This window comes from Gordionus sp. m RMFG-2023, chromosome 5 (assembly GCF_954871325.1).
Source record: "Gordionus sp. m RMFG-2023 chromosome 5, tfGorSpeb1-WG-v2, whole genome shotgun sequence".
In the NCBI taxonomy this organism is placed as follows: Eukaryota; Metazoa; Nematomorpha; class Gordioida; order Chordodea; family Parachordodidae; genus Gordionus; species Gordionus sp. m RMFG-2023.
Window position 1 is genome coordinate 20505239 of NC_088779.1, and position 26342 is coordinate 20531580.

At 26.0% G+C, this 26342-nt stretch overlaps 2 protein-coding genes across 2 annotated transcripts; both read left to right on the top strand.

The window, feature by feature from the left end:
• The first annotated feature begins 249 nt into the window (after window positions 1-249).
• Window positions 250-6956, top strand: LOC135929389 (large ribosomal subunit protein mL43-like). Its single transcript, XM_065465941.1, has 3 exons — window positions 250-472; window positions 4415-4521; window positions 4677-6956. The coding sequence occupies exons 1-3, from the start codon at window positions 267-269 to the stop codon at window positions 4940-4942; spliced, it is 579 nt and encodes a 192-aa protein (XP_065322013.1). The 5' UTR covers window positions 250-266; the 3' UTR covers window positions 4943-6956.
• A 6524-nt stretch (window positions 6957-13480) lies between these two features.
• LOC135929519 (large ribosomal subunit protein uL30-like) lies at window positions 13481-14542 on the top strand. The gene is made up of 6 exons (XM_065466134.1): window positions 13481-13546; window positions 13590-13692; window positions 13733-13899; window positions 13947-14084; window positions 14123-14232; window positions 14272-14542. The coding sequence occupies exons 1-6, from the start codon at window positions 13536-13538 to the stop codon at window positions 14478-14480; spliced, it is 738 nt and encodes a 245-aa protein (XP_065322206.1). The 5' UTR covers window positions 13481-13535; the 3' UTR covers window positions 14481-14542.
• Window positions 14543-26342: the final 11800 nt, after the last annotated feature.

Below are 26342 nucleotides of genomic sequence, written 5' to 3' on the forward strand. Positions count from 1 at the left end.
ATGAATCGACTTTTAGCTTTTTCGATTCAACCAACAAAAATAAAAAATAAATTGTCCCTTTTTCTTTTACTTAAGGTTTTATAAATTGAAGATTTTTGTTCAATGTGTTTATGTTTTGAGTACTTTTGTCTGTTTGATAATCGAAATAAAAAGAAAATTTTTAGAAAAAAAATATTTTGATGGAAAAAATTTCACGTGATTAACTTGAGATAAATGACCTATCATATTTGACAAGTGACAGTAAATTAATTCATTAAGATTTTTATATGTCTGCTAACAAATTTTTCAAAATCATACCTAGAGTTCAGAGTGCAACGTCAGGAGCAGGACTAGCACCCGGAACCTACAAAGACACTCTTTATAAAACTCATTTAAAGTCTATACTGCAAAATGGAGTAGGTCGCTATATTTGTCCATTAATGAGAATTACTTTCAAGTTATGCAAAGAATATAAAGACAGTCATGGATTAAGGTTCATATTTCATATAATTATATATTTTTAGAATGTTATTTTAATATATTAATGCCACAACTCAAATCTATGTTCAAATTTATTACAAAATTATTTGATACTAACTAATGTTATAAATTAGCCTATAAATATTTTTGATGAATTTAACAAATCAGAGGACTAGCTAAGGTAGATTTATGATAATATCTTCTTTATAAGTTATCTGGCTGTTTGTTAAAAATATTGCATATTTAATAAGTTGCTCAAAATACATTAAATTACCTTAAAATAAAGAACCAAGCAATCTTATATTTATTAAATCTGGTGGGAGAATGAATTTTATTAAAAACCATTCCTTAGTCATTTTTTTAAAAAAATGGATAGGTTTTGTGCAAAATCTACCCATATTATATAGCAAATCCTCTTATTTGATTTTTTTTATTAGAGATGCTTTGGTTCGATCAGGCTGCTGGTTCTATTAAAATAGCCTGTTTTTTTATAAAATTATTAACCTTTAATAGAGAATCACCAATATTGTTGGGTATTGGTCCAATATTCACATTATCTGATCAGTATTGAATAGTAAAATTTAATCAACTATCATGTTTAAGATTGTTAAAAGCCATATTTAAGTCAATTTTTAAAAACAATTAAGATTTTAACTAAATTAATTTTATGTACTTGAGGTTTAGCAAATAAAGGTTCAAATCTTTCTGCCATCTATGAACAAAATCTCCATGCTTACAAAATATCATTTTGGCTAAAATCTTAATTGTGTCATATTTGAAAATCAGCCTAATGTGATCATTTTAACAACCCAAATTATGCAACACTTTAAAATGGTAACACACTATAAATACTAATTTTAGATGTAGCATTGTAAGTATAAACAAATTTCTAAACTGGTTCGGGAAAATTATATAGGTTTGGATTGTTCTTTTTGGCATTTTGACATATAGATTTGATTCTAGGATAATGGTTTGGTTCAATCCAGGGTATTATGGACAAGACAACTTATACTAACTTCCCAGCCAAGTCAAATAACCTTTATCCCACATTATGTTAGATGTGATATCTGCCTATGCAAAGATTAGTTGAGGAATTTCAACTTTGTTCAACGTTATTTGAGCTTTATTATTTGTCATAGCAAAAACAGGTCTTACGGAAAATTATTAGCCCATAAAAAAGATTATAGGCTTGAGGCAGTTAAAATTAGTTATGTGCTGATCTATAAATTTTTCACTTATCCAATAATACTACAAAACTGGTCCTATATTTATATTTATTTTTCATCTATATTTGAACCAATGTCATAAAATCAATGATTTCTGTTCATATAAAAAATAAACTAACTTCCAATGAAATATCTGTAGGCAAAATTTCCAAGCTTATATAATTTACTTTTATTAACTAAAATTTTGAGTTGACCATTTTTAAAAATCAGTTAAATTAAGCCTTTTAAAAACAATAACTGAATGTGACTTGTTAGATAAGTTTTTTCTCTTGTTGAAGATAATATAACAAAAAATAATATCAAATTTTTAGCTATACTCTTAAATATTTTGATTTTTTTAAACATTATAGATAAATTGAATTTTGGTTCCTCTTCACAATCATAACAATAAAAAAGATTAGATTGGGTTATATCAGCCCGATTCGTAATATTGACACAGCACTAGTTAGAATTAAACCTATTTGAATAAAAATTCTAGTTTCGAGAAAAGTGTATCAACAACAAATTCTGTCTTAATTATATTTGTCTTTCTGCTATTATTGATTATTGCACAAATCAGATGTATAATATAGATCTCGCATTAAAATATTAGGGACTCCAATAAAGATAGCTTAGTGTAAATCAACTTGAAACAGATAGATATAATACTTAAAAATATTTGTTTCAAGTTATAATAGGTCTAGACTTGTCATTCCATAATCAATCACCTTATAACCTGACCATCTCATATTTTGCTAAAATTTGGTGTGGAAGTTAATGAAGTGTTGTAATTGAATCCAAAATATTAGCCCTTAACTCTACTAGAACCGGAGATATATTTATAGGGTCTCAAAATGGCTCTGCTTGGTTATTTTTCAAAAAAAATTATTTTTAAAATTGGGATAACTTTAATATTAGATGCACTATATATTAATGTTATAATAATTAGAATATTATTATTTGTATTAAATAGTGGTTTATATAAATTTGAATATGAATACGAAGAGATTATATCATGTAAATTTTAGTAGTATAAATATAGCGATAAAAAGGTGTAATATCAAGAAAAAAAATTTATTTTTATAAATTTTTATTTTAATTTAATTTTTATAGTAATTAGTAGTTATTTTAGTTTTCTATATTATGTATGCTCTAAATTCTCATTCTATAATATATATCTTAAGTACTCTTCCACATATTTTAAATATAATGAATTTTTAATTTATAAACTTCCTTTAAATTGCGGTCAAAAATTTGTAATTAATTTTTTTAAATGTTAAATAAAAAATTTTTCTTCAAAATTTCAGATATGTAAAGAGTACCAAGAACTGTTCATATAAAAATTTTCAGAGTGGTAAAAAAAAGTTAAGTAGAAAAAATGCTTAAAATAAAAATACTTCTAGATGGCGTTGATATTTAAATAGCTTTAAACTTAATTTTTGAAAATATAAGTCAATCTCTCTTTTTTTACATTCCATAATATAATATTTGTTGAATAAAATCGTATTTTGGCATAAAAATAAAATTTCCGCTAGATAGCAAAAGTAATTATGATTTAAATCCCAATAAATTTCAATTCCAGTTGCCAATTTTTGCAAAATTTATCAATTTTAAAATTATTAATACTATTTAAATTTGAATATCATGATATATAAAAATTCTTTTAATATAAAAAAAACTTTTATCAAAGAAGTTACGCAAAGTAAGTCGGTGGATGACGGAATTTGCCAAAATCAATATTGGCAATTATATATGTGTAGCATGCCGCATAACTTTATATAAATATAAAAAGGAGGGCATTACAAAAATAAATTAATTTTGTTTTTCATATTTCAACAGTTACTAAAAAAAGTTTATATTTAAAATAAAATTCCTATATTTTTGTATATTTATTAAATTTATCATGGTAAACGCAGGGCTGTGAACCAGAACTATCGATATTTTACTGAACCCAATCCCTAATCTTTTTTTAAAATTTAGGCAGGGTTCTATAATTTTTTTAATATTATACTTTTATTTATTTTTAAAAACTATATTAAAAATAACATTTATAAAACGATATTAAAATTAAATATAAAAAACAGATTAAAATCATTTTTTATGGAATCTTTTTATTTTATTTTAGAGTACTCCATTTTATGTAAAAAAATTTTAATGTTACCAGTCCATTTTTTAAGTTTTTATATTAGGTACTAAATATTTTAGAATACTTACTGTTGGTTGTTAGATTATTAAATTAAAAGTAAGACCAAATAAAATAACGAAATCATGAGGTAAAATAGTTTTATTAAATACAAGTTGCAATGCACTTTATTAAGGTTATGATAAAAAAATTGATATTTTAATTTCAAGATCTAGATTTTAAAAGATAACATGATAATTCGCTTATACTATTTAAAAATACAGGATATTATTTTTTAAATTTTATTATTAATTATTATGATAAATTATTTTTATGATGCGTTATAATAGCGAGTTTTTCCTAGTTATATTTTTTGCTTGGTATATTGGGATCTTACTACTTTGTATATCCTGTCATTTGTGATGGGCTACTTTTGCTAGAATGTTTATAATGGTCAATTTATAGTCAGTTTCTATGCCTTTTGAAAATCAACATAAAAATACCATCAATTAAAAAATTAAATTATTTACTTTGGCAACAATAATTAATAGTGTAAAAATTATATTTCATATTTTTAAAAAAAAGTTATTAGATTCATAATATTATGTATTTGATTTTTACTTTTTAGAGAGTACGTTGAAAAAAATTTGGTAGAGTTTGCCCAAACTAATCCCTCAGTTGCAATCTACGTAATGCCACGCAGGCATCGGGCTCCATATATTGTTGCTGAATACTGTAAGATTTTTAAGTCTTTATTTGCTTTAATCTAAAAAAAAATATTTTTAAAAAAGGGAAGAATCTTACTATTTCTGATATTTTTCTTAAATTTGACATAAAATACATGCTAACATACAATTATTTAATTTCTTGTTATATCATTTTATTCAAAGTAACGGGAAATATCGAAAATATGTGCGTTAGAAATTTCACTGCTCAAGATATCCACAAATGGGTAAATTATTTTAAGACCAGTTCTGGTTATCCCGTTGGCCACATTTTAAACGAAACTAAATCCGAAAATACTTCCATCCAAGGTATGTGGAATCCATTTTTGAATAAACCCACTGCTTTCAATATTCAAAATTGGCCTTCCGATGAATTTTCACAGGTCGGTTCTGTTGGAGAAACTGCTACGGAAACTTTATCAAAAATGTAATAAATGTGAAATATAAAATGTGTCAAATTTTTTTTATATATATATAAAGTATATGTAATTATTATTTATTTCTTTTCCTTTATATCGTAAAATGCTTATCGTCTCATTACGAACTTGCAGCGACAAAGCATGAAGTTAACTATTAGGAAAACAATTAATTTGTGTTGTATCTGTCGATTTGTAACAATATATATTTTCAAGAAAAAAAGAAAAACTTTTTTTTCTTTGTTCTAACTTTTAAACATGTGATATGGGTATATAAAGATAATTTAAATTGCATCATATCTGAATTGAGATACAGGCTCTATGATATTATCCTTTAGCCAGACGTCTAACTCATAAGTCATTGCGTCAATCCTGGCATATGGCACTCTCCTAGGAGGTAATGATTCTAAGCACAGCGTCATGCTTCAGGTAAATCTTCACTTACCTGATCATTTTGGGTTTGTTGAAGCGTGTTGACTCAAGGCCTTTTTTCATTGTCGAAATTACTTTCTCGAGATCATCGTCTACGTCACCAACAATGAATGTTTAGAATATATTATTGAAGGTATGGAGCCATACACGTCCTAGCAGGGAGGGGGCACTTATCACTATCCACCACTATGGCCTCCAGATTAGTTTTCTCAAACTTCACGTTAACATTGGCTAAATCTATGATCTTGATAACGCTGCCGTGTTACCCTGTTAGCCTCATATCAGTCTTGCGTGTCGTGGCTATACCTACAGCCTTAGCTGTGTGCCTCTGGTGTCGGTGTCCACTTGCATCACATGGGTATGTCGTTGATGCTCACCATAATGTACGCATTATATCTGATATCATTGACCCCCAGTTTGTTCACCGTCAGATTCTGAAGAGTACTCTTTTACGTCGGTATTTGTGATATCCTTATAATCGATTTCGTCGATGTTCATAGTATAGTTGGTGTTCCATTGAAAGCACAATCTTTGTAATAATAAGATCTGTTATTGGTATAGTTGTCATTGTAATGGATTGCTGTTTTGTGGGTTATATCTATGATGAGCGCTACGTGGTTAGTTGTTTGTATTGTCCTTTCTGTAGTAATCATCCCCTTGATCATAACTTTAACTATGATCACGTTGTACCCGCGATTTTCGTATCGATCATCATGGCTATTGTTCAAACAGTTGCGGTTGTCATGACGATTATCGTAGTGTTGATAGAAACGGGTGTCGCGACGAATATCGTAGCGTTCATCGAAACGATCGTCGCGGCAGCCAAAACGTTGTTCGTGGCGGTTGTCATACATGAGCTCAGGTTGCTTGGTAAAAGCGTCATATTTAACAAGAGAATTATGATGTGCATTAGAGTCCTGTTTGGGTTTTGTGGTTTAGCTCAGTTCATGTAATTGATCTTCTCTTGTATTCCAGATGATTCACCCAAATGTATGGCTTCTACTTTCACCTTGCCCTTGATATCATTTGGCTCCCTGATTTCTTTCACAATACCTAGATTATATATGTTTTCTTTGGTCAAAGAGCTCCTAACCGCTTTTTTGAAATTGTAGCCACTCTGACCTTCTCAATGATGCGTTGAATGCCACCAAATTTGATTCTTTAATGGGCCTCGCTATACGCGTAACCCATGCTGTAAACGTCTCCTCCTTGCCTTTAGTGACTGCAAAGAATACATAGAGGTAACATTCTATGTCTTCGAAGGATGTTCAGGCATGAGTTTGCCAAGAAAAGCGATTGGGTCCTGTAGGTCGCCTCCGTACAGATTGCACCAATGTTGTTAAACATGTCAGATAAATTTCATAAAAAAAAGCGGCCTTTTCCCCAGAACTCTTGCTTGTATCAATGAAATTTTTCAATTTCCTTATGTAGTCATCGCTTCTAAATTTAGTAAAATCCAATTTGACAAATTTGGTCATGGAGGTGGTATAGAATTATTCGATGCATTCATAACATTGTTTGGCCTCAATGAAATATATATGAGAATAGACTGGGATAATAATATGTTTTAATAGATCATTTTATTCAAATATAATAACAATTTCGAGCGTCACATTTTTTTCTCAATTTTCTTTGTACAATCCTTTATGATATTTATTTAATGTTAATATAAAATCATGAAACTATCATTTTACAATGTTAATAATTTTAAATTAGTCGCTCGAAGGGTTACAGAGAAATTATTAATTTAATCTATATTATAAAATAAAAATAATAAAAAATCAGTCCGTAAAGTAACTAATTGGAATATTATTAAGATATAAAATCCTATATAATTTAATTTAAATAATAAAATTTATGTACCATGTATATATTTTTTATGAGTTATACAAAATATTCATCAGAGATAAAAGGGCATATTGTTTGGCCCGTTAAAATGAATAGCTTTAAAAATAAGTTCGATGCTTAAAATTAAATTTATTTAATATAAAAAAAAATAGCATACTAAGTATTGTTATTTCGTATTCGTATAAACCGAGATTAATGGGTTATAATCTCACGATACACTACATTAGTTAGTTCTTGTTTTATCATTGGTCATAATTTTTAGTTTATGAGGAGAATAAAACAGAGATATAGACAAATATAGCTATCCATGTAGAAAAACAATAAGGTAAATAGATTCCAACTTTGTTCAACATTTGTCCCTGAGCTTTATTAATTGTCATGATAAAAGCAGGGCTCACGGGAATTTGCGACGCTTAAAAAAAATTATAAGCCAGAATAAGTTGGAATTAAGCATATTCTAGGAATGAAACTATAAAACTATCAGAAACAAATTCCTCCTCAATTATATTTGGTCCAAAGAGGTTAAGATCAGTTTAATTCCATCGCTCAAGCCAGAAGCAGAATTTAAATAACGCATTAAAATTATAGGTATCCCAACTTTGAGTGAAAGATTGTGGGGTGGTAACCCTGATATATTTAAAGAGTTTAAAAATTTTAAATTATATCCCATTAGAATTGAATATTGAGTTGAATTTAGAATAAAATGATTTAAAGAAAATATTTATGATTAAAATACATATAGATAATTTGTTTCAATATAATATGATTTACTTCAAATCTGCACACTATAATTAAAATTTCGTATGACCCGTTAGAATTGAATTTATTTGAATACTGTTAATTAAATGATTGAAGATATTTATATTTTTATTATTTTTTTTGAAATCGATAAAAATAAATAAATACATAACGAAGACATGAAGCCACGAATGACGTAACGAGGACATCGAAAAATTTTAATATAGATAATTTGATGTCAAATATTTTATCATACTTGAATTTATCCTATAATATATCAATACTAGATATATGAAATTGGAGACTTTTAGTAAAATATATTGAAATGAATTTGCAAATATAGCCGTAACTCAATTTCTAATATAAAAGGTAGATTAATAAGAATGAAATAAATAGTCAAGCTATGGTATATAATAAAATAATTTATAGCCGTAACTCAATTTCTAATATAAAAGGTAGATTAATAAGAATGAAATAAATAGTCAAGCTATTGTAAATAAAAGGATATAGAAAATTCATTGATTATCAATGACTTGAAGGAAATATAGGTGGGCTGACTGTGGTAAAAATTTACATCATAGGTTAAAATTTAATACATGTTTATTACTTTATGTTAGCAAAATCAAAGGAGGGTAGATAAGTTATTTGCTTTAATTATAAAGTTAAAACATAATTTGTTTTAGAATTTGATATTTTTATTTTTCATTAAAGAAATAATTTTTGTTTTTAATTTGTTATAATGATAACAGATTCAATTCATAAGGTAGAAATAGAAAACCTAATATGGGATAATATATATCCACATATATATATATTAATTATATAATGACTTATATAGGTTTCGTCAAAATGAATTCCTTTATACTTCCCTTATATTTGCTCCAATAATATTCGCCACTTTTTAGTAACTACATCTTTGCATTATAACTAATCTTAATAATATTTTATACAGATCCATTTTTTGTACTTTAAAATTACTAGTAGAAAGCCCGTTAAAAATGAGGGGAATCAGATTTTTATTCATTTTTTTACGGTAGATGTCATGCCAGATCCAAGCTCACAATATTAGGAAGCATATAATTATTAAAAAGTTTATCCAGCCTAGCTCAACCCTTAATAATTTGTTAAAGATATTTCCATGTCAGGTGCAAGCTAATATAAATTTTGAGGTTCCAAGCCCAATCGTATCCAATATAATTTTGAAAATTTTTTCCCACCTCGGAGATAGTTAAATTTTTAATTGATTTAACATCATATGAAGAGGAATTATCTGATTTACCAATTAGTTTAAGATGTAAAAAAAAACATGTGAATTCCGTATTAAGGGAAACTGGGAAGGCCTGGGCAAACCACTTATTAGAGAATCATGACAAATAAAATAAAAATAACCGACTCTTATAGTTTTTGGTAATATGATCAATTATAATTATATATAAAAATAAATTGTTGTTTATTACATAGGGTTATTGTAGCTTTTCGGATTAATTTAATGTTAAAGGCCACGACAGAAATACTGCATATTTTTCCATTAATAAAGTTGATGAAATTGGCCGTACTGTACATTCAAGTTTGAACATTCCTCTAAATATTCATGAAAGTTTCTCAGAGAATCAGATAAAGTAATATTTATTTTAACTCCTAGTGAAGTGAATGATAGAACGGAATTAAATGCTTATATTTGTTAAAAAAAATAGGCAGAGGTGGCATAGGGATTGTGATAGTGGTGAAAGAAATATCATTTGGAGAACTGGGTGAAAATAAAATAAACATAGATATTAAACATAAGATAAAAAAAACAAAATAAACCTCCAGAGGAGTTCATTTCAAGCGTGGTTCTTTATTATTTTGGCTACCAGTAACTCTAGAACGGGTAAGGCGTTTGTTTAATCGTCATTATTTTATTTGCTTATCTTTAATAATAGATTCATCATGTTTTGTGCAATGTGTGGGATTAAGGTTGGAATAGCCTAGACAAATAAAGAAATCAGGCAATAATATAAATAAACTATTGTTGAAATTAAACAAACATTAAAATAATGTAAACCAGTAGATGTGTCAATATTAAATGCATATTTTTAGTAGTTGAAGGGCTATCATAAAAAAAAATTTTGGGGGACTTATCAAGCCTATTATGATATTCTAAAGGTTTATTTTGCATTTGCTCATTATTAATGGCTGATATATCAATATTTGAACAATTATAAAGAGGAAATAAAATGGGGATAGTTTTCTAAAGTAAAAAAAAAATTCTCAAGTTAATTTTATAAGGTAGGATTAAAATAAAATACCAGTTGGCAAAATTAAAAAAAAATAGGATCTTTGAGAATAGGTATAGAATAATTTAAATAATATATTAATACCGTAATATGTATTTTTTTTGGAATAAATATAAAATCCTAAAAATAGAAAACTCCGTGTAGTATTTTTTATTGAAGGAATAAAAAGGAGTATTGTTTAAAAAGGTAGGATCCCTAAGAATAAATATATAATTTAATTGAATAAAAATAAATATTGTAATATATATTGATTTTTTGGAATAGATATAAAATTATTATATAAAATTATTTATAAAAAAAATAAAAATAATGTACTATGTTTATTTTTTTTAGCATTTTACAAAATATTCATCAGTGATAATAGAGCAATGGTGGATCCGATAAAATGGTAAGCTTTTAAAAAAGTAGGATCCTTAAAAATATTTATATTAATATAGTTAAATATTAAAAATGTACTTTGTATATTTTTCAGTTAGTTAGACAAAATATTCATCAGAGATAAAAGGGCATATTGTGCATCCCGACAAACTGGATAGCCTTAAAAATACGTAGGATGCTTAAAATAATATAAATTTATTTAAATTATAAAAAAATAATCGATTTTTTGGAATAGATATAAAATCATATATAAAATTATTTATAATAAAAATAATGTACTACTATGTATATTTTTTTGTGCGTTATGCAAAATAATCAGCAGGAGCAATGGTGGATCCGACAAAATGGTAAGCTTTTAAAAAAGTAGGATCCTTAAAAATTGTTATATTAATTTAGTTAAATATTAAAAATGTACTTTGTATATTTTTCTGTTAGTTAGACAAAATATTCATCAGAGATAACAGGTCATATTGTGCGGCCCAAAAAAATTGATAGCCTTAAAAATACGCAAAATATTCATCTGAGATAACAGGTCATATTGTGCGGCCCAAAAAAATTGATAGCCTTAAAAATACGTAGGATGCTTAAAATAATATAAATTTAATTAAATTATAAAAAAGTAATCGATTTTTTGGAATAGATATAAAATCATATATATAATTATTTATAATAAAAATAATGTACTATGTATATTTTTTGTGCTTTATACAAAATAATCAGCAGCGATAATAGAGCAATGGTGGATCCGACAAAATGGTAAGCTTTTAAAAAAGTAGGATCCTTAAAAATTGTTATATTAATTTAGTTAATTATTAAAATTAATATACTTTGTATATTTTTCAGTTAGTTAGACAAAATATTCATCAGAGATAAAAGGGAATATTGTGCGGCCCCACAAAATGGATAGCTTTAAAAATACATAGGATGCTTAAATAATATAAATTTGTTTAAATTATAAAATAATGTCATACTAAGTAAATTCTAACAATTTATTTTTTATAATGCTTAATGATTTTTATACTTTTTTTGTACTATGATCAAGGTTATAATTGTATTTTGATTTTATAAATTTACAAAATGCTTTTATAAATATATATTATTTAAAAATAAATTATGACTGTTGGTATTTTATTGAGTAAATGTATAAAATATTAATGATGATATGAATAATTTGTAATATTTTGTAAAAAAGATATATTTAATGTATTACTTTGACATCTAATACTCATGAATATTGTAGTAATATAATGATATAATGAAAATATTATATGCATTTATAACTATTTTCACTAATGGCAGCTTCTCGAGTAATAATGCTTAATGATTTTTATACATTTTTTGTACTATTGAGAAAAATTTCCAAGCATCCATGATCTTAATAATTTTAAAAAATTTACTCAAGCCCACCTCAATCCCTAATAATTTTGAAAACCAAGCCAATATTAATTTTGAGAAATAATTTTTAAGCCTAGTCCAACCCAAAAATAATTTTGAAAAAATTTTCCCAAGCCTGGAGATATTAAATTTATAATTAAGTCCAGTCCAACTCTTAATAATTTTGAAAAAATTTTCCCAAGCCTGGAGATATTAAATTTATAATTAATGAATGAGAAATCTCTGATTTACCAATTAATCTATGAGTTATTACTGTTCTGGGACAATATTACAAACATACATGAAAATATAATATTATAAAAAAAGACTGTTAAAATATAAAATGGAAAATACACAAAGAATCATGAGAAAATCAGGTCTGCTCTAATATTATTATAAGAAATAACAAATATTACCTCGTATTATTGGAGATAATTCCAAAAATTAAGTTATGGGAAAAAAATCTCTGATGTACAAGTTAAATTGAATTTCTATATAAAATATTAATAATTTGTAATATTTTGAAATAGATATTTATTTAATGAATTACTTTGACATCCAATGTAAAATTTTGTAATGATAAATTATAAGAATATTTATGGTTTAAATATGGATCTTACAGTTGCATAGAAAACTTAAGTTATAGGATCATCTGTTTGTTTAGAAAATATATAATAAGTTGTAATATTTTGTAATATTTTGTAAATAGATATATTTAATGTAATATTTTGATATCCAATACTTGCATAGGTTGAAAAATTTGGTGATGATAAATTATAAGAATATTTAAGGTTTTAATATGACATCCTACAGTTGCATAGAAAACTTAAGTTATAGGATCATCTGTTTGTATAGAAAAAATAAAATCAACAAATAAAAAAAAATAAATTAATATGTACCGATGACATGACGTAGCGATGACATAGCGTAGCGATGACATGACGTAGCGATGACATGACGTAGCGATGACATGACGTAGCAATGACATGACGTAGCGATGACATGACGTAGCGATGACATGACGTCACGATGACGTAGTGAGGACATTGGAAAATTATAATATAGATTAATAATAGTATATCTTTTAGACTTACAAAGAATCAAGATTTTCATTTTAAAAGAAATTAGTAGAAGGAAAAATGTATTATACATATTTACTATTAACATTTTAAGAATTTTCTTTAAGATATTTATGCCGTTTGGGCATGGTCTAGAGACTCCTTAAGCCAATGAGGAGGAGTCCTCTTTAGGTAGACCAGTATTTTAAAAATTTTAATGTCTTCATTTTTGCTTATAAAAAATTAACTATTATGATTTTCTAAAATTTTTAAATAATTTAGATTGACTTATTTGAATCATGTAATTTAACATACGTTTTTTAAATTTTCTATAACAATTTTTTAAATTAAATACTATTGATCCTAAAGAGCAGCTAAAACTTGAGTGCATAGATATTCTAGATATATCAATTTATTCATTTAAATTTCGTAATTTTTTACAAAAAAAAATTTAGAATTTACTAATTTATTCTCCTAGTTGATATATTTAATATCATCCGTTTAATGGAAGTCGAGTAATTGATTATATTAATAATGTGTTATTTATAATAATATTAGCCAAGTTAAAATTCCCACCGTCCCTGAGACTTTATTAAAGAAACGAAAGAGATATGATGAACAAAAAGCGAAGAGAATAAAGTCTTTACTATTGGAAAAGAATGTATACTTGATTTCTTATTTAAAATTCATTTATATTTAAGAAAGCAAAAAGTCTGAAATTAAGTGCATTCAAAAGGGCAGAAAAATATACTAAAGAATATAGGATCCAGAAAAAGCAATTGCATGCATTAAAGAAGACTGCCAAAGCTGGGAAAAATTTTTATGTTCCAGATGAACCTAAAGTTGCTATTGTAATAAGAATTAGAGGGTAAATTATATATTGAATCTTATATATATCTTTTACTTATATTTTAGTATTAACAAAGTCAATCCAAAAGTTAAAAAAATATTGCAACTTTTACGTCTAAGGCAAATTAATAATGCAGTTTTTATTAAAATAAACAAAGCCACCTTAAATATGCTGAAAATAGCAGAGCCAATGATAACCTGGGGGTATTTAAAAATTAGAAAATTTAAATAACCATTTCTAGCTATCCAAATTTAAAGACCATTAGAAGCCTTATATATAAAAGAGGTTTTGCAAAGATCAATAAACAAAGATATCCTCTAACAAATAATGCAATGATTGAGAAGCAACTTGGTTTATAATATTAAAATAATATTTTTAAATGTTTTATAGGTAGAAAAGATATTATATGTATGGAAGATCTTGTCCATCAAATATTTAAAGTTGGAGAAAATTTTAAATTAGTATCAAACTTTCTGTGGGTCTTTAAGCTAAAGAATCCTAAAGGTGGGTGGAGAAGAAAAAATAATCACTATGTTGAAGGTGGTGATTTTGGAAATAGGGAAGATTTGATAAATAATCTTTTAATGAAAATGATATGAATATATTTTATGTCAATTATATTGGGAAAAATGAATTAAAGTATGTAGCAAAGTCTTTTTAATATTTGGCCGTTATATTTGATTTAAAACATGTCATAATTTAAAAAATATAGATTTAAATCAAATTTTTTGAATTATATTATGTATACCTTTTGAATATTTTTTAATAGTTCCATAAGGTTTGATAAAATATTATTTATTGATTTTTTTCCAAATTTACCTATCCTTTTTATTTTTACATCACATTTTCCAAAGATGACCCAAATCTATTTGACTACTTGTTATGCTGGTTTTACTAAATTATAAAAGTATCAAAGCCACATCGATTATCATATTTAAAAATAATATTAAAAAATTGGAATTACATTCTGCCAATATTGTGTTTTGTTTAAATCTATATTAAAAATTAGGGCTGATATTTAATATCAGATTGGATTGGCACCAATATTTAGCATTTTCATAAAAAAACTGATATGATCTTTTTACTTTTATTATTCAAAAGATTTTTTATAAAAATGAAGATTTTAGATCTTTTTTAAAAAATTCTAAATTTATTTTATTTTAAAACAATGGAAATGCACAATAATCCCTAAATTTTATTTATTTAAATTGAAAATCAAAGAGAAACTTGTAACAAAAAAACAATTGAAATTGATAGTAATGTAGATGAACTGCCATACTTATTAGAAATCAAGGAATATTTAAAAGAATCCTTATATCTACATGGTATAATAACATATTTTTCATTTTATCTAGTGTGCTTGGTTGGGTTATCAAATCTAACAAAAGGTTGGTATTATATGGAATCCACTATTTTTAAAATGCAAATTTTATGTCTGTTTATTTAGATAACTAATAACATTGTATATCCCTCGGATCCATTTAAGAATTAGTCCTGAGAAATATCCAACTTTGTCAACACTTGCATTTAAATCCCCCCCCCCCCTGCAACAAGTATGGGAGGGGATATAGATATATAGTCCACATTGCAAAAGCTTATTGCCAGAAAAATAAATAAGAGGTTTTCATATTTATTTTAAAAAATCTAATATTGTAATTTTTTATATAAAATATTACAATTTTATAATCCTTACCAATATATATATGTGCCATTCAATGTGAAAACGATCAAAAAAGACACATTTTCGGCCGACCCCTTTTAAAATTGTTAAAAATTTCTGGAATTATTTAGATAGGTAAATAAATGAGAAAGCCTTTTACTTTTATTTTAGCTCGCGAACACACCTGGTTCCCGAGATATAGGGGCTCAAAAGAGCCACTTTTGAATCTGTAAAATTTTTAAAATGCTTATAACTCAAAAACTATATATAGTAAAAAAAAAATATCAAATTGTAGGAAAAATCTCTAAAGGGCTATCAAAAAATATCCAAAATTGGCGCCGATTTGAGCCTTTAAATTCCGGTTTACCCATATAGGAGTTTTCAAGAGAATTTGCCATAAAGCTTGAGGCAGAGGAAAAAGTGTTTTTGGTATAACCAAAATTGTATATTTGAGTCATCAAACAAATGGGGTTGAAGTGAAAAAAATATTAAAATCAGCCAAAAAGTAAGTCTGAAGTGCGGTCATTTTTTGGCATGGTTAGTTACTATGATTGTTTTTGGAGAATTCTGCAAATGTTGCATCACCATTGTATAATTTATTACATTTTGAGTGGAAAATTGAACAACAAAGTCCTTTTAAAATATTAAAGAAAAAAATTGACTAAAACCGATTTTAGTGTTATAATGATTTATAAATAATCTTGGCGGTAGATGCTTCTAATAAAGGTGTGGAAGGCGCATTATAACATCTAATTGATGGGTTAGAGACCAATTTTATTTTTTTTGTAAGAATTTTTCATGTAGAAACTCGGTATTCTGTTTTGAATAGAAAGTCAGCTGGTATTTTTGGCTTAACTAAGTGTGAATATTTTATTGGTAAATGATTCGTGATCATAAGACATAAATTCATTTGTTTAAAAAAGATAAAGAATTAATGATGTCCCCCAGATTATAACCCTTGTTACTTGTGGGATGTTTCAATTTAGAAATTAGATATGAGCGAGGGAAAGAGAATCACTTGCCAGATATATTGTCCAGGAAGATAATAAAATTATAGATAATGCGTTAATTTGTACTTTATTCTATATGTTAAAGGAAGGTCATACTACTTGGGAAGTTTTTAAATAAAATACTTTGAAAGACAAGGATTTAAGTCAGATAGAATTATGTTTAATGGGTGTAAGAAATTGGAAATATAAAAAGAATTCTCAATGGTGTGTTGTACGTGGAAAGTTTTATATCATATAAATTGCGCGATAAGATTTTATGTTTATTATATGCCGATCATTAAGGATGGGCGCGTGAATATGTTTGGAGGCTTGGTATGAACATGGAAATTACAAATAAATGTGTTTCATGTAATATCTGTACTTCCATGCCTAAAGAAGTGGCCAAAGTCAAGTCAACCATGGAAGCGTGTCCACATTGATTTGGATAAAAAAACGTATTTTTAATTATGGATTTATAATCTAAGTGGACTGAATATGAAGAAGTTCATTTAACGACCAAGATTGTCATTAAAGGATTACAAAAATTGTGCCCCAAATTTGGGATTCCAAGAATCATTGTGTCTGACATGGGTCCAGCCTTTATAAGTAAAAATTTTAGACATTTTTGAACTTCGTCACAAATAAACAAATGTTGGCTCAATTATATTCTAGCTCTAATGGTCAGGCTGAAAGGATGGTAGCCAGAGTGATAAATTGAATTAAAAAGGCCAGATAAGAACAAGGTGATGTTTGGACTAATTTATATTATAATAATTCCAGGAACCGTGAAGGTGTAACGTTGATAAATTATTTTTGGGTCGAAGGACCGGAGTGCCTTAGAAAAATCAAAAGGCAATGCTATCATATCACCATGTGAAATAATAAACATGAAATTTCGAGTATTGAATGGGCTCGTTTATTCGATAATAAGAATAAAAAATGTGAAAAGGGTAATATAATAGAAAATGTGGGTGCGATCGCAGCTTAGCGTTCGAGGATAGAACAATTGTGATCCGCACATTGACCACATTAAAATAAGGGAATATTAATGAATGAGAAATTATTATTAGATATATAAAAAATCGTTGTCTTAATTAAAATGATCGTTGTGGAACATTTCTTAATTAACTTAAATGATCGATGAGGAATATAGTTTAAGCAGTGGCGTAGCTACGGGTGTGGTTTTCAGGTTTGGACCCCTCCCAGAGCAAAAATTTTTTTTTAGATTATACGTTCAAAAGACTTAAAAGTGAGTTAATATCAAATAAATATTTATATTTTTCTGGTTTTGATGTTTGTGGAAGATATAATTATGATTTGTAAGATCGGCCAAAAGTGCCTAAGGCCGTTAAAGGGAGTCTGGGGGCGAAGTCCCCCAGGCTTTTATATGTATGGACCCCCTCTAAGGAAAATTTTAAACTACGCCACTGAGTTTAAGTAACTGTAATAAACATTTATAAAATTTTTATATACATACCCTGTGCGCCGACGAAACTATCGGTGGCCGGCGAGCAGATTTTTAAAACTGTCAATAAATCAGAGCAGTTATAAATTTTTTTAATTGCTTAAAAAATTTTTTTTAAAAAAATAAAATATAAACAACACTACAGATATCTCGGAATATTTTTTAATCTTTAAAATCCATAAATCGATTTCTTAATTTTTTAATTATCATGTATAAAAATTATTTTATTTAAATATTCGGGACATAATGATGATATCCTTGAATTCAACGGCAACCCAGCAGTAGAAAAGACTTTTTCACTGGGTATGGTAGTCACCGGAATACCAAGAATTTTTTTAGCGAGCCTGGATAGATTAAGAAGTTCACTCCTCTTTTCTTTCCGAAAATTTAGACCATTATGTGGTTTTCCAACAAGAATGTCAGTCTTCTAGCATGGAATCATAATTTGTATTTGTTGAATGTTTATTTGCCAATTTTGTCAAAAACTTGAATTTAATAATTCCTCTTGATCCTCAATAGCTAAGTTTACTAGCTGAATATCATCATTCTCTATATTATTTAAGATGTTTTATTATAAATTCCGAAGCTGAGCAATTTTGCTCTATTCTATATCTTGACACAATTCAATTTTTAAAACCTTGAATCTAAAAGAGAAGCCAATACATAGATAATTTTTTAAATAAAAAATTAATTAAATAAATGAATATACCAGTGACGAAGCTTTTTGAAATTTTTCCTATAAAATTCTTTAACAAACTTAATATAATCTTTATAATATGTTAAAAAAAACTAATTTGACTTGGTTAAAAAAAATTAATATAAATTAAAAATATTAATATTATTTTTACTATGTTAAGAAGAATTACTATTATTTTTACTACATTAAAAATTTACTATTATTTTTACACGTTATATTATATTTACTACGTTAAAATAAAAATATACATGAGGGAAGCAAATTTACGATTGCTTATTTTTTTAATAAATAAACAAGAAATTTTTTTTAATATTATTTTTTTCTTCCTTACTTTTTTTTAAATAAAAATTTTTTCTTTTTTAAAATCAATAATTATTGTTTATTTGTAATTATATCGGTGGGTCTATTTATCGCTCGGCTAACCACATAATAAATCATTTATTACTAAATATCGCTCGGCTAGTAAATGTCGCTCGACAAACCACATAAATTATTTATTACTAAATATCGCTCGACTGGGAAATATCGCTCGGCTAACCACATAATAAATCATTTATTACTAAATATCGCTCGATTGGGAAATGTGGCTCGGCTAACCACATAATTAATCATATCCGCTAGATGGCGTCCTAAAATTTTTTATTATAAAATTTAAAAATAATATTTTTGAATTTTAAAAATAATATTTTTGAATGTGTTTAATAAATTTCGCCATATTCTATCATGATGACTAAAATATTTATGATTTTTTTTATAGCATTATCTATATTTTGGTAAAAAATTAGTAGTCTTTATTAAATTTTGCAATTTTTATTAATCAGATAAATTAATAACGATGGAATTTGTTCGGCAGAGAAGATTTAAATATACATTTAGGATAATAAAATTATATATATTGATGAAATAGATTATGAGCAGGGGAAAATTGGGGAAAAATAAGGAATTAAAATTTATAAAAAATATTTTATCGAGTCCTTTCTGCTTTAATTCTACGTCGCTGATGTGGTTTTTTTGAGCCTTTTGGTTTTAAAACAGATAAAGTTTTATCTAATGAATGTAATTTATCTTTTCTTTGACTATTAAGTAAATTATTTAATGTATCATGACAATCTATCGATTCGGGTATTAAATAATTGCGATATTCATTATTTAAAAAATATTCTCCTTTTCCTGAGAAGGATCTTTCAAATTCTTTTTCTTGTAACATTGTGATATCCTTAATTTTTTCGATTAATTCTTTTAAAGGACGTTGTTTCCGGTTTATATATGATTTTAAAACATGGTTTATAGATTCGCAGTTGTTATTTGTCCATAAACAATTTATTATTTTATTTTTTAGGGGAATGTAAACATGTTCATAAATTACTTTTTGAAATTTATTTTTTATATATGGCAAAAAAATATTTAAATTTTCATTATTACAATAATTGTATAAATCGTTTAATTTTTCATTATATATTTGGTCATTCCGAGAAAATAAAATCCCATTAAAAGAAAAAATATCCTGTATAATTTTTTTAGACATAACAGCATTTACACCTTGTTTTTCCGACAAATATTTTCTTATATTGTCTTTTAAATGACGTGTGCATATTAAATGAGTATTAAATTTAAATATTTCCTGAATAGGTTTTACTATAGCCTTTTCTTGGTCACTATTAAATATGATATTTTTAATATTTATTTTATTTTTTAAAAATACAGAATGCAAATGAGAGAAAAAAGTATGATAAGTGGTCATATCAGAATCTCCATGCAAATATATTGGTCCTAAAAATATAGGGGATTCATCTGTTTTATATCTATTAACTGCTATATGTTTAAATACTATAGCAGTTAGGTATAGATCACCCAAATTAAATGTTTTATCAACGCCTAATATACAGAAGTCAGATTGGTTTGACAAACAAATTATCGATGGTGTTTTCTCTTTGATGTGAATTATTGATTGGAAAAATGGCGAAATATGTAGATCATTAGTAATTTGTAAAATATTATCCGCAAAATTTAGAGGTACCTTTGTATCTTTTTTAAGTTTATAATTTAAGTTATAAATTTGTTTTAAATTTTTTGGTTTAATTGGGTCTTTTTGAAATATATAATTATTATAAATATTGCGACATGTTTGATTGTCCTTTATTTGATTTCTAATGTTTGATAATAACTGATTTGAAGTCCGTACATAAGGATTTACAATCTTTTTGGAATTCCCATGGCAAGCGGGACCTGGCCATTGTCCTATATATTCAACTAAATATATATCTTTGAAATCGTAATTAGGCTTTTCAATAAAATTAATTTTTAAAATTCGGCGTTTATACTCTTTACTTCTCTTTAAAATACTATAGTATTTATAAAGAACAATTATATTTTTGGTTAAAGGTTGAGGTTCTATTTTTTTAAAATTCTAGAACCACCTAGATGAGTGTCCTGCCTAAATAGGCCATCTTTAAAAATATACGGACCTTGAACAATATCATTATATATATTATAATATAATTTTCTTGAGCTTGATTTTGAGCCTGTCCATGGCCCACAATCATCTATATATAAATTTTTATTCTTATAATTTGTAAAATTATTATTAGAAATTAAAAAAATACATATTATATTTTATACCTAAAGGTATTTCGCGCAATATATTATTGGGAGAAAGCAAAATTTTTATGGATTTTACAATTTTTAAAAAAAACCCATAGTTTGGATGACCTCCTTCGGCTATAATATTGTTTAAAAAAAAAGGTAAAGATTTTAATCCGATATCTTCGCTACATGGTTTTTTTAGAATATTTTCTATCGAAAATGATAAATCTTTGATGATATTGTTGGACAGTTGGGGTTTTTTTGTTAATGTATTAATATAATTATTTGGTATGAGAGATACAAAGTGATTGATTCTAATATTAAATATATCATTTAGACATATGGTAGATGTCCACATGATTAAAATATGATACTTTAAACTCTGGCTTACACCCCTGCCATAAAGGATATCGGTAAAAGCCTTTAATGAATTTGATGGGCAAAATACGTGAATTGGTTTGCCAAGAGCAGCACTTAATGCGCATATATGAATTTGCTCAGCCCAAACATTTATATTTAGAGCCAAATCGAGTATCTCATAATACTCATTCACCCATATATTTGGATTAATTTTATAGTTTTGGAAAAAATCAGGATGGTTTTTATCATAATATTGAGGATTCATAATTATTTCTATTGCCGTTATCAGTCTTAAAAAAATATGATGTGTTTGTGTTTTATATAACGACATTGAAACCGCCCGGTAAAAGCAATTATTATCAGATTCAATTTCCTGCGGAATATAATTTTCTAAGATTGGAGATTGCGCCATTTGTATAATTTTTTCACTTATAGAATCTTTTGATATTTTCTTTAACGTTATTGGTTGTGGCTCTCTTAATTTATTTTTTTCTATTAAGGCCATAGCTGGATCTCTTTTTAATCTGCAAAAAAAGAAAAAATTAATTTTTTTTCATCTTGAGTAAATAAAAAGAACGAAGATAACCCTAAATCAAATAAGATTTTTATAAAATGTAACCATATCAAGGTTTTATTAAATTGACTAAATAAAATTTCTTGATATCAAATAAAATTGCCAAAATCTTTGATTTCCAATTTGGATGTATGAAAATGTGAGTGCTCTGTCTGAACCAGGGTTGCCAGGTCAAAATTTTCAAATTGTGGGAGAAATTAGGTATTTTGTGGGAGAAATGTAAAAATTGTGGGAGAAATTGCTAAAAAAAATTTTTTGGGATTTAGAATTGACTTAGTTATCCACTTATTATTTTTTATAAATATAAAATCTAATCTATTTTCCAAAATAAAATAGTTAATTATTTTTCAAAATAAAATAGCTAACTTTTTTAAAAATAAAATAGCTAACTTTTTTTCAAAATAAAATAGCCAACTTTTTTTCAAAATAAAATAGCCAACTATTTTTCAAAATAAAATAGCCAACTATTTTTCAAAATAAAATAGCCAACTATTTTTCAAAATAAAATAGCCTAACTATTTTTCAAAATAAAATATCCAACTCTTTTTCAAAATAAAATAGTTAACTATTTTCCAAAATAAAATACCCAACTATTTTTCAAAATAGGTAATTACTGTACGACACAAAATTTCTTAGAGTACTATCTTTATTATTAAAAAAACATATTGATTTATTATAATATATTAATTTTGTGTAAAAATAATAACCAACGATCTTTTTTAAATACAAAAGAATGTAAACAAGATATAATTTTATAAAAAATTGTAATTTTACAATGTAAAAAAATAAATGGGGGAAGGGAATATGATATTTTGAGGTATCAAAAATCTTCAAAGCATAAATCAGTACAGGGCATTCTATCAACATCTATCTCAAAACAAAAATATTCTTCAAAAATAAGAAATAATATAGATGCAACTACAGTTGCGGAAATGGTAAATACCTATCATGCAGTACAACATTCAGAGAGTTACTCAACATCTCAATGTTGGTAGAATCTTTCCCCATAATATTTAACGACTAATATAAATGAATAGAATACTTTGTAGAACACAAAATGAGCAAGGCTATCAACAATGTTTTAGGATATAAATCCAGAAGGTCAATTTTTGACGATTTGAAAGATGTGCAAACATTTGCAATTCTAACAGATGCATCTAATAAGGAGATATCAAAACATTTCCCTTGATCCTCCCCTATTTCAACAAAATTAATGTCATTTTAATAAAACTATTAAAAAAATTTTCTCCATATATGAAATATCCAAAGACATAGCTAACCATATATAATGGTAAATATGGCAGATTTGGCATTACCAATGAATTGCATGGTAGCTTTCTGATCTGATAATTCCTCAGTGAATTTGGCAAAAACCAGAGTGTATTTACAGAATTGAGTCAGCATAATGTTGGTTGACAGGTTCCTCCTAATACGCGCCATCGTAGAATTTTAAAATACAAACCTTTAAAAAATAAATAGATTATAAAAGCTGTCCTATTTGAAAATAATTTTCAAAAATAAATGGCAGAAGTATATTTAGGAATTTTACATATAGGAAATCTACTATATGCTGTTAATATGCAGTTGCAATCAGAAGAATATAATTTAATAAAGGCTCACTAAATTATGCTGCAGAAATACCAAAGTAAGAATATTACTATTATCGGATAATTATTAATAAGATTTAATATGATGTCATGTTTGAGGAGATTGTAATGCTTCTTTATTTTTATGATTTGCCAAAATATTCAAAATATTAATTTTACAATGTAAAAAATAAATTTATTTGATTTTATGCAAATGTATAAATAAGATTTTATAAAATATAGAAAGTCAAATAGTTATAGTTAATTATATTTTATATGAGATTTAAATAATGGAACTAAACGTTTACCGTCGTTATTAAGATATTTATAAAAATCCTGGCATGACATTTTATAATTTTGTTTAACCATTAACTCGGCCTCTTAGTATATCTTAAGCTTAGATTAAAGATGATTAAGATAATAATATTTTCTAAGATGAGTTCCACTTTCATTGCTAATTTTTAAAAATATTACTTCTAATATTAATAATATATTTTTTAATATATAATAGTACATAAGCAGTTTATATTGAAAATAATTTTTCTTTTTATATATTTAATTATAACATTTTATTGTCCAAAAAACAACATCAATATTGGAAACTAATGCTTTAACCTCAAAACAATCTAAATCTCACCTAGAAGATAACTATCATGGTATATATAAATAAAAATATAAAATATGTATAATATTTAGGATTTTTTAAGCTTAGATTAAAGATGATTAGGATAATAATATTTTCTAAGATGAGTTCCACTTTCATTGCTAATTTTTAAAAATATTACTTCTAATATTAATAATATATTTTTTAATATATAATAGTACATAAGCAATTTATATTGAAAATAATTTTTCTTTTTATATATTTAATTATAACATTTTATTGTCCAAAAAACAACATCAGTATTGGAAACTAGTGCTTTAACCTCAAAACAATCTAAATCTCACCTAGAAGATAACTATCATGGTATATATAAATAAAAATATAAAAAAAGCACTAGTTTCCCATACTATTCTAACTTCAAATTTTGAAAATGTCGAATGGATTGGATTGGATGGAGAATTTAAAATTAGCGGAAAAATAAAATAAAAGAACTAGACATATTTTTCGAATAAATATTTAAAATTTATTTTAAAAATATAAAAATAATCAAATACTGTCTCTCAAAATTATTATTTATATATTAAAAACATTAAAATGCTAAAAAAAAAATTGTGGGAGAAATTAAAAAATTGGAGATTGTGGGAGATTTCTAATTGTGGGAGTTTTGTGGGAGTGAGATGTATGTGGGTAAACTAAAAAATTGTGGGAGACTCCCACTGATGGGGGGAGGCATGGCAACCCTGGTCTGAACCCTTGTGCGAATATTCAGAGTCGGCACACAACATTGGGTAAAATTAATATTTTTTAAAACAATTCAAAAACTACCCTACCAGTCTAATTTCCTAATAAAAACAGCGATTTGTCAAATTTTATTAAATTATGGCCCTAGAATGATATTATATAGTTCCATATTGTTTTTTTAAATAATGGTCACCAGAACTCCAAATGATAAATATTTTTACGGTGAATTCTTAAATTAAATATAAGATTAATTTTAATAAAAAATTTGTATCTGTTATTTTAACTAAATTAAGTTTTTTCTGGGCACCGAACCTGAATCCCAACCTGGTTCAGATATTTTTTGCAAATAAACTCGAACCCTTTTTTAATAGGGTCACAGCATGTAACAACCTATGTATCTTTATTTGAATAAAAAGTAAAAACCATAATAAAATAATTGACTATATTTTGTGGATCATTTCATAGGTAAAGAAAATATGAAGAGTAAATGAATATTAACCTTAGCATCCTCCATTGTGAATATGAATTCGAAAAAAAATTGATGATATGTAATAAATAAATGATTATATTTTGAAGTGAATTGTGATTGTGAATATGAATTCGAAAAAAAAATTTATGATGTGTAATAAATGATTATTTTGAAGTGAATTGTGATTGATATTATGTTATTTTAATTTTTAACTATTAATACTTTTTGAATCCTTTTGCCGCCTGGCTGGCATCTTAAAATTTGAGTTTTATTTTTTTTAATATTAATAACTTCCGTTTTTTACATATTTTTTTTTCTCATAATAGCATAACTTTCAATTGTATTTCCCTCCCTTTCCTTTTTTTCCCCAAAAGAAATTAAATAATAAAAATATTATTTGTTTCCATCTTTTTTTTCAAAAGTAATCATAATTTTCATTTATTTCTATAAAAATCTATCATGTTTTCTTTCCAAGATGTCACAAATCTATACTTTTTATGCTATCTACTAAATTATAAAGTATCAAAGCTACCAACCGATTTATCAATTCTCATATTTTGAGATTGCCCTATATCGCTTAGAATTAAAACAGAAATAATGCTAAAAAAAATCCTCAAACGTCGAGAATAAATACTCAACTTTCAGAAAATACTGAATATAATTTTTTAGAAATATTTCCGTTATTTTAGCGGCAGGGTTATTTTTGAAAATTTAAACAAAAATTATTTGGGAA

Coding starts and splice junctions, on each gene's coding strand:
- LOC135929519 (XM_065466134.1), top strand. Junction 13,693..13,732: donor CTTTACTATTGGAAAAGAAT/GTATACTTGATT, acceptor TTTATATTTAAG/AAAGCAAAAAGTCTGAAATT. Junction 14,233..14,271: donor AATGATTGAGAAGCAACTTG/GTTTATAATATT, acceptor AATGTTTTATAG/GTAGAAAAGATATTATATGT.
- LOC135929389 (XM_065465941.1), top strand. CDS start 267: ATGTCTGCTAACAAATTTTTCAAAATCATACCTAGAGTTCAGAGTGCA. Junction 473..4,414: donor AAAGACAGTCATGGATTAAG/GTTCATATTTCA, acceptor TTTACTTTTTAG/AGAGTACGTTGAAAAAAATT. Junction 4,522..4,676: donor ATATATTGTTGCTGAATACT/GTAAGATTTTTA, acceptor TTTTATTCAAAG/TAACGGGAAATATCGAAAAT.